This window comes from Dipteris shenzhenensis, chromosome 2 (assembly GCF_047967505.1).
Source record: "Dipteris shenzhenensis isolate YYH24624 ecotype China chromosome 2, Dip_SZ_1.0, whole genome shotgun sequence".
Taxonomy (NCBI): Eukaryota; Viridiplantae; Streptophyta; class Polypodiopsida; order Gleicheniales; family Dipteridaceae; genus Dipteris; species Dipteris shenzhenensis.
In genome coordinates, this window is record NC_141597.1 from 13,943,967 (window position 1) to 13,951,895 (window position 7,929).

General features: G+C 43.3%; 1 protein-coding gene across 1 annotated transcript; it reads left to right on the top strand.

Moving 5' to 3' along the window:
- Positions 1-5,211: 5,211 nt before the first annotated feature.
- LOC147904359 (glucan endo-1,3-beta-glucosidase 13-like) lies at positions 5,212-7,592 on the top strand. The gene is made up of 4 exons (XM_087394100.1): positions 5,212-5,604; positions 5,729-6,991; positions 7,123-7,150; positions 7,269-7,592. The coding sequence occupies exons 1-4, from the start codon at positions 5,517-5,519 to the stop codon at positions 7,372-7,374; spliced, it is 1,485 nt and encodes a 494-aa protein (XP_087250226.1). The 5' UTR covers positions 5,212-5,516; the 3' UTR covers positions 7,375-7,592.
- Positions 7,593-7,929: the final 337 nt, after the last annotated feature.

The following is a 7,929-nucleotide window of genomic DNA, read 5'->3' on the forward strand; positions in this document are numbered from 1 at the left end:
GTAGGCCTTTTTTTGTATAGCTAAGGTCCTTTTTTTCGGGGCGGGAGCCCCCCTCTAATAAACTCGGCATTAAAAAAAAAAAAAACATGCCCCTATGCTTTTAAGAAAACAAATCCCCTCTATCATATTCACTACGCTTTTGACATACCTATTGGACTAAACAATCATAAAGGTAAGGATCTATCTTCGATGGAGACTCTTTTCAATTTAACAAAAGAAAGAGCACAGCTTGACATGGACATGAAAGCTACTTGTACTCTATTGAGTTATTACTTTGCATCATTAAGCGCTTGATGTTTTAAAGTACACTTGCAAGGAAATAGATACTTTGCCCCATCAAACATTTGATGCTTATAACGTACTTTGCAAGGAAATAGATACTATGCCTCATCAGACGTTTGACGTTTATAATGTATAGTTGCAAGGAAGTCTTTGAAAAAAGATCTTGGAAGTATTCATTCTTTTATTGCAAATCTTCAAAATTCTAATGTGATGAAAAACAACACGTATGCCAAATAGATAATATCTTAATCCTCATTGTTAACTCACTAAAACATAGATGGATTCTTTCTTCAGAATGTATAGTCTTCTTCATATTCAATTGTACTAGTGTGCACTCCTCCTCCCCTCTTATGGAGAATAAATTATCTTTAAAGACAAATATTCAAATGTAATCATGCACTTATTGAAAGTAAATGTACCTTTGGAAAGCATGTTCTCGAAGGAGGTAGATACCTTTCTAAGGTACATTCTTTACATCTTGAGAATAGAGGCTAGGTGTATTTTTATGGAATTGGCAATGTGGTAGACATATTTGTACCACTTTATACCAACATATATAAAACATGATATCAATCAAGGTGTAGTTACATATTGAGAGTTAAATTAGTGGATTCGTAGAGGCAAGGTGTATTCTTGTGGAGATTGTACCACTTTATACCAACAGATCTAGAACATGATATTAATCAAGTTGTAGTTCATGAGTTCACAAGTAAAAGGCCTACGACAATTTTAAGTATATTAATACAAGAATGTTTTAGTTCATAGTTTAACATAATCAAAACCTCTTTCTTTTCAAGGCGTGGTATCAAAGCACAATCTATTGTGCTTTATTTGGTAGGCTAACATACTCAAACCTCTTTCTTTTGTAAGGCAAGTGGTCCAGGGCAGCGCAAGTCAAGGGCGAGTAGCCCTTATAGGACCAAATTTTGTATACTTGGTCTTTCCTAACGATGTTTCTAGATGGAAGGTCCGAGCTCTTTTAAAAGCATACAGACGGCAAGATCGCGACATCCTACATAGCCACTCCCTCTTGGTACTACTGATTCTCCCGTCCTCCTACCACTTTCGTCTTCATGCCACAGGTGAGGGCTTTTAGTCATTGATCATGAGATCACTTGGTTTTCGGGAAGAGACCTCAAAACCGCCACTGTAGCTTTTCCAATGCTAATCTGTGAGCTAAGGGACTGGCGAGCTGGGAATTGGCTGAGTGGGGGGGCGGGTTTCTTTGACGAACATTTTAATGAAGGGCATGAGGCGAAGCAGGGGAGCAGAGATGGAGAACTGATAAGGGCATTATGCATAGGATTGGTGCCATGTGGAGCTTGGCGAGTCGGACGGAGGACTGTTCAGAGAAGGGAAGGGGGGGGGGTCTTGGCAACTTGCAGGTGGGAGGAGAGTGCATTATGAACCATTCCTTTTCACCCCTTTCTTTCCACCTACACAAATTAATGGATTTTTTTCTTTCATAGCCCTCCTATTGTGCATAGGTAAGTAGCACTTGAAATTTTGACAAAATCCATAAAGAGAGAGCATTTAGAGAATTACTCTACTATTTTGTAATAGAAAACACGAGTTTCACACCATATTTTGGATTTTGATAGCTCAAATAACTAAATTATTGTTCAACATTGTGGAAGAAAGAAAGTGCAGGGCTAGTCTTGTTTAAGAGATAATAGGTTCAAACTTGAATCAAGGGTCAGTTAACTGTTGGCAGCATTTGATTGACAAGTGTTTGAGTGAGTGGGGCCATTCGGGCCTTCAAAAAATAAGAGTGTGGGTGAGAACAAAGTGGTGGAGTTGTGCCTTCACTAACAATGGTGCCCCCCTTGCTAGAAGAAAGAAGAGAAGAACTAGGAAGAATCAAAATCAACGGCTCAAAAGACAAGAATATATTTGAGAAGATGCTTTGCCATTCAACAAAAAATGGGGCTCCAACTTGAGTGATGGCACATGAAAGATACTTTCATAATGGGTCATATTGGTCAGAGGATCGGCGGTGGAAGCCATACAATAGTTCTACATAGGTCATTGCAGAATGATAGTTTAAGTAGAGCTTCAAGAGGGAGGAAATTACAAAATCACCGCCTCTTGACAACTCTTAACATGTGCTTGGTTCAGCTCTTGCTTGTACACTTTGGGGGCACATAGATTGGGTAGCTCATGTGAGGATATTTGTATGAATTGTTTCTTACGATTGCCTTGTTTGAGTAGTCACCTTTTGATCTAATATATTTTAGATTATAGGAATCTTCTCTAGTTACGAAATTGAAGGAAAACTATGTAAGCAATCTACACTAGAATGGCTTTTAAGAATACTATTAAGAATATCCAAAAGATATCTTAGTTATTGCAAGATATAATTGTTTCATTATGTGTTGCTTTGCTTAATCGTGAGACATGCAACCTTTATGCTTCAAGAAAGACATTATTCGACCAAGAGTGTTAGTGTTAGTTTTGTTGCATGGCAACTTGATTATGCTTGACCATGCATGTTGAGTTAAACAAGATTTCATTACTAGGCAACACATACTCTAGATGTTTTGTGGGGCCTTTTAATGAATGTTATTCCTAACTAATGTGGAGATACTAATGCATGAGTTACGAATTGAAAATTTGATAAATTCCAATATGAAATAATTGAAATAAGATATGGAGTGGATAGTAACAAATGCAACTCATAAGCTCAACTTATGGACGAAGAATAAGGTAGTGGTTTAAGCACACACGATATGTCTATATGAAATATGGAAGCGCTTTTGCACCTTTCCCTCTTTTACATTGAGAATCTTAGTAGCCATGTGGAGGGGCTTGTAATGGAAATCCTTCACCTTTAAGGCTTTGTGTTTGGGAGCCATGGGCACAAGTAATGCTTAAGAAGCTTCCAATCAATTTTTTAGAGGTAAAACTAAGAAAGATTGTAATTGACGCTTTCTATATGGATGTTTGTAAAAGGGTTGGGTTTTAGCAACCAAGTTGATGTTAAAAAATTGAGGTAAAACTAAGAAAGATTATAATTGACGCTTTCTATATGGATGTTTGTAAAAGGGTTGGGTTTTAGCAACCAAGTTGATGTTAAAAAACTCTTGCTTGGTAAAGGCCTATGTGTAGCAGTGGGTTGTTACAATCAAAGTAAAAGTTTCTAGTTGGCAAGGCCTATGTGGAGGATAAGTGGCATTGCAAACCTTGTTGTGATTGTATGCCCTAGGTGGACAGTTTAAGATGATGTTGAAGTGTTAAAGTTTTTTTTTTCCCCTTGAATTTTGTTCTAAAGGGGCAACACCATCGTGGCCAGAAGTTGTAACTGTTTGAATGATGGAATATTAGTTCAAGGGAGCTCATGAGTGTCGTTGTCTTATGAAAGGCCAAAAGTTCAAAAACATTGACCACTAGTACCACCAAAACGTAGGCAAACGAAGAGATGATCATGTGGGAACATCTTGAAATTTGAGATCCTCAACTTGACTCTAGGTTTGTCGTGGTGCTAGTAGAGAACCTCAAGATCATTGCCTTTGCATGGTTCTTAGATGGCATTGCTAAATATTGTAAATGGTAGTAGCTAGGTCTAGTTTGAGGCTAAGTGGGGGCATGGCCAATAGCTACAATGGGTGCCATTGTGGTAGAACCTTAGGTTTGCCAATGGGGTTGGCTAGAGCATTGCAGCTACAAACCAACACCTTGAGTTTGAGGCTCTCTAGCTCTGTGATGCATTGTTGAACGGAGGCATTATTGAGAAGAGGCATCTTTGTGACTAGAACTTGCATGGAAAATTTGAAGCAAGATTTTGAAGGTGTCAAGAAGGGTATTTATGCAGGTCTTGCAGAGCCTAGTAGTGGGGAGCAGCGAATACCTTCAGTGCTATTGGCTGTAGATGGGGGAGGAGGCCAAAACACCTTTTGGAGAATGGCTGTTGCCGTCATCACACATGGCGGCACAACAATAAAGCCATTTATTACCATGGGCCTCTTGGTCATGTGAGAACTTTATTTTGTGGCTCCACATGGGTTCTATTTCCTGATCGTTGCAAGGTGCGAATGGTTTTGATTGGATGGAGGCTTGGGGCAGTGCTAGATGTACTGTGCCATGTCTATGATCCCTAATTGTAGGTTAGCCACCATTGCTTGCCGTGTTTGCACCTAGCCTGAAACAAGGTTGGTGATTAGAATGCCACCAAGTCGGAACAAGCAAAATGCCCAAGGGGGTAGAGAGAGAGAGAGAGAGAGCTCTCTATACACAACATGCCCGGTGACGTGGGAGGTGTATACCCGTTGCAAAGCGAGGGATTTTGAAAAAGGGGTGGGGAGGAATAAGGATGACGAAGTTATGAGGGGACGATTAAAAAAACCACAAGAAATTCCACAAATTAAATTTAAAAAAAAATATAAACACTCTCTCTTTCTTCTTCGCTGTGTATGTTTCTGTGTTGCAGATTCGAGCAGTGAATTTGCTGGCGAGCCAGCCGCCCTTCCCTTCCCTTCGCCATTCCTGCTTCTGGATCTCTGCCTTCCTTGCCTCTCGATCCTTGCAAGCCCCCCCACCTTCTTCATTCTTCGAGACGGCCACACTAGAGCTTCGGCGAGCACAGCAACTCCCCACGCACCTCTTCTTCCCTGCCAGATGGACGTGCTGCAATGGCGAATTCCACATGCTTCATTCATCGATCCCCTTGTGCGTTGCCTGCCATCTTCAGTAGACAGCAGCATGTTGGCTTAGAGGGCCGTCAGTAAGAATTTCCGAAAGACTGCGTGAGAACGTGAGAGCGAGCGCGCGAGAAAGGTGTGTGTTTTGAAGTTACGATCGCGAGGCCGCGAGAGCCAGGGAAATGATAGAGGACGGGAGAGGGCGTGGCGCGCGGGCTCTCCGAGGCTTTCAGCAACAGTGCGAGGTTCAAGACTCAAGTAGGGGGTTAGTTCCGATCAATGGCTAGAAATTTCTCGTCGTTGAAGCTGCGCGGCCGCGTGCGAGTCCTGGGAGATCTTCGCTGAGCAAGAAGGACCTCCTCACTTTCAATGTCTGCTTCCTCGTGGAGACACGGAGCTTGCTTCTGTAGGATCGGTTCATCTGCAATGGTAGAGCTTGCGCGAGAGTCATCTGCGACATCAGAGCAAGTGTGAGCAGCGGCAGGGAGCTGAGGGGAGGCGTTGGGAGGACTGTAGAGGACGGCGAGGAAGGAATGGACTCTGAGATTTAGGAATGTAGAGGAAGAGAATGTGCAGAAGGAGCAGGAACTTATTGCCATGGACATAGTTGCTCTGGTTGCTTCTCGCTCTTGCATCTTCCTCATCATCTTCGTCTTCCTCATGAGCTTGCTGCTCTGCATCCCAGGTGCGTTCCCTGCCTCCATCTTGTTCGTCACTTTCGCCATGCAATTGCGTCCTCATTTCGCGTCCAAGCTCCCCTTTTTTCTCGCGAAATTGTTTGATGCCCGTCCTATCTCTTTGCTTCGCAGTTCCGGTTCTTTCCGGTAGTATCGGCTTCTGTTATGGACGGAATGGAGATAACCTTCCTTCCCCCCAATCCGTAGCTCAATTCCTCGCCAAACAGTCCATCACGAAGGTTAGAATTTATGACTACGATTCGTCCGTCGTCCAAGCGTTCGCCAACACCAACATCGAGCTCATAATCACCATCCCCAACGAACAGCTGTCCAGCTTCCAGACCGAGCAGCAAGCGGACAATTGGGTGAATAATTTCTTAGCTCCACTCCTCCAATCTATCAAAATCACGGTCGTGACAGTGGGAGTCGAGGTCGCCACGTTAACTCCCCAGTATACCGCTGCAGTTCTACCAGCAATGATGAACATACACACGGGATTGACCAAAGCCAGTCTCGCCGATCAGATCAAGGTCTCCACTGCTAATTCGATGGCGATTCTGCAAACCTCCTTTCCACCCTCCGCTGGTGCGTTCAACGATAGCCTCGCCACTTCTTTTGTCAAGCCTATACTGGATTACCTGAAGGCGATCGGCTCTTTCTACATGGTGAACGCTTACCCATATCATGCTTACATTGCTGACTCCCAAGATATAGCCCTAGATTACGCCCTGTTTGAGCCCAAGGATGTGGTGATCGATGCAACGACGAACTTAACGTATTCTAGTCTGCTCACAGCTCAAGTGGATGCGGTTTATTTTGCCATGGAAGGGATGGGACACGGTGAGCTTAGCGTCTTGCTTAGCGAGACGGGCTGGCCAACCAAAGGGGATGCAAATGAGACAGTGGCGAATGTGCAGAATGCAGCCACATACAACAACAATCTTTTGATGCTTGTGCAGAACAATACAGGGACGCCTCACAGGCCGGGACAACCTCTAGATGCATACATCTTTTCGGTTTTCAACGAGGATGAGAAGCCAGGGCCGACGTCAGAACGCAATTGGGGCGTTTTCAATGTGGATGAGACCAGCATCTATTACCTTGGTCTTAAGGGTTCCCCAAGCGGGGCTCCTCAGAGTTTTAATGGCACAGGGGCTACGTGGTGTGTTGCCCTGCCTGGAGCAAGCAATGATAGTTTGGAGGCCGGCCTGAATTATGCTTGCGGGGAGGGGAATGCAGATTGTGGACCGATTCAACAGGGTCAGCCTTGCTTCCTCCCTGATACCTTTGTCAATCATGCATCCTATGCTTACAATAGCTACTACCAGAGGAGCGGAGACAACACTGCTGCCTGCAATTTCGGAGGGACTGCCATGATCACCACTTCAGATCCGAGTAAGATCGTTTGATTTTGACCATCAGTGGGCTTGCTTGATTCCAACCCCATGTGATCTTGGTTTTGGATGCCCTTGCATGACGAGCTAGATCTTGGATTGGATTTCTCATAGCTGTGCTTGACATTGCAGGTTATGGTTCTTGCAGTTACCCCACAGAGTAAGCTACTGGTTCCTACGGACTTTTCTTTCATTCTGAGTTCATGCTTTCGCATTAAAGTCAGAATGCTCAACCAGCAAGCAACTGATCTTTATTTTTTTGCTTTCACTTGCAACAGTGCTCTCTCACCCTCCGGCAGTATTTATGGTAACTCTTCCGCAACACGTGGCACTGCTCCCGCTTGGATGGTTGCAGTCATTATCTTTCTTATTTCTGCCCTATAGCAAATGGGACAAGATCAGCATTGCGGCTATATATTTACACATTCTTTGTATATTGATGATGAAAGGTGCTGTAACCCTCAAAATGCATTATTTGGTAAAGATTGGCAAAACAGCTGAAGGGGGTTGTCCTGTCAGAGTGTACCCAAGTACGATCTTGAAGCAAGATTGTGAAATGGTGCACAGATTTTGTATAACATTCCTTCGATCAAGTATATGGATTCAAGGGTTGTGGAAGGCTCGATATGTTGTTGATGGGATTTTGTGTGAATAAAGTAAGAAACAAAGTAGGATATGATCAATGGGTAGAATAATAGTAAAGTAAAAGCCTCCATCCGTATAGCCTTCTCTGGACATAAGTACTGGACATCTTGCAATTCAAACAACGAAAGAGACAGTGTACTTATTCACCGAGTGGTAGGTTCTGGTTAGCTCTCTTCCAAAAGCACTTTTTGTTCTTAGAACACTCATGAAGGGATCCTCGTATGGACATTCATTACAGGCCAGCCTTGAGGGCACATTGCTACGTTCTGATTAGTTGTCATTGAACACTTCCAA

What these genes read in the sequence shown, in the direction of transcription:
- LOC147904359 (XM_087394100.1), top strand. Translation starts at nt 5,517, where the DNA reads ATGGACATAGTTGCTCTGGTTGCTTCTCGCTCTTGCATCTTCCTCATC. An exon ending in CTTGCTGCTCTGCATCCCAG is followed by an intron (nt 5,605 to 5,728) that starts GTGCGTTCCCTG and finishes TTTGCTTCGCAG; the next exon opens with TTCCGGTTCTTTCCGGTAGT. An exon ending in GATCACCACTTCAGATCCGA is followed by an intron (nt 6,992 to 7,122) that starts GTAAGATCGTTT and finishes TTGACATTGCAG; the next exon opens with GTTATGGTTCTTGCAGTTAC.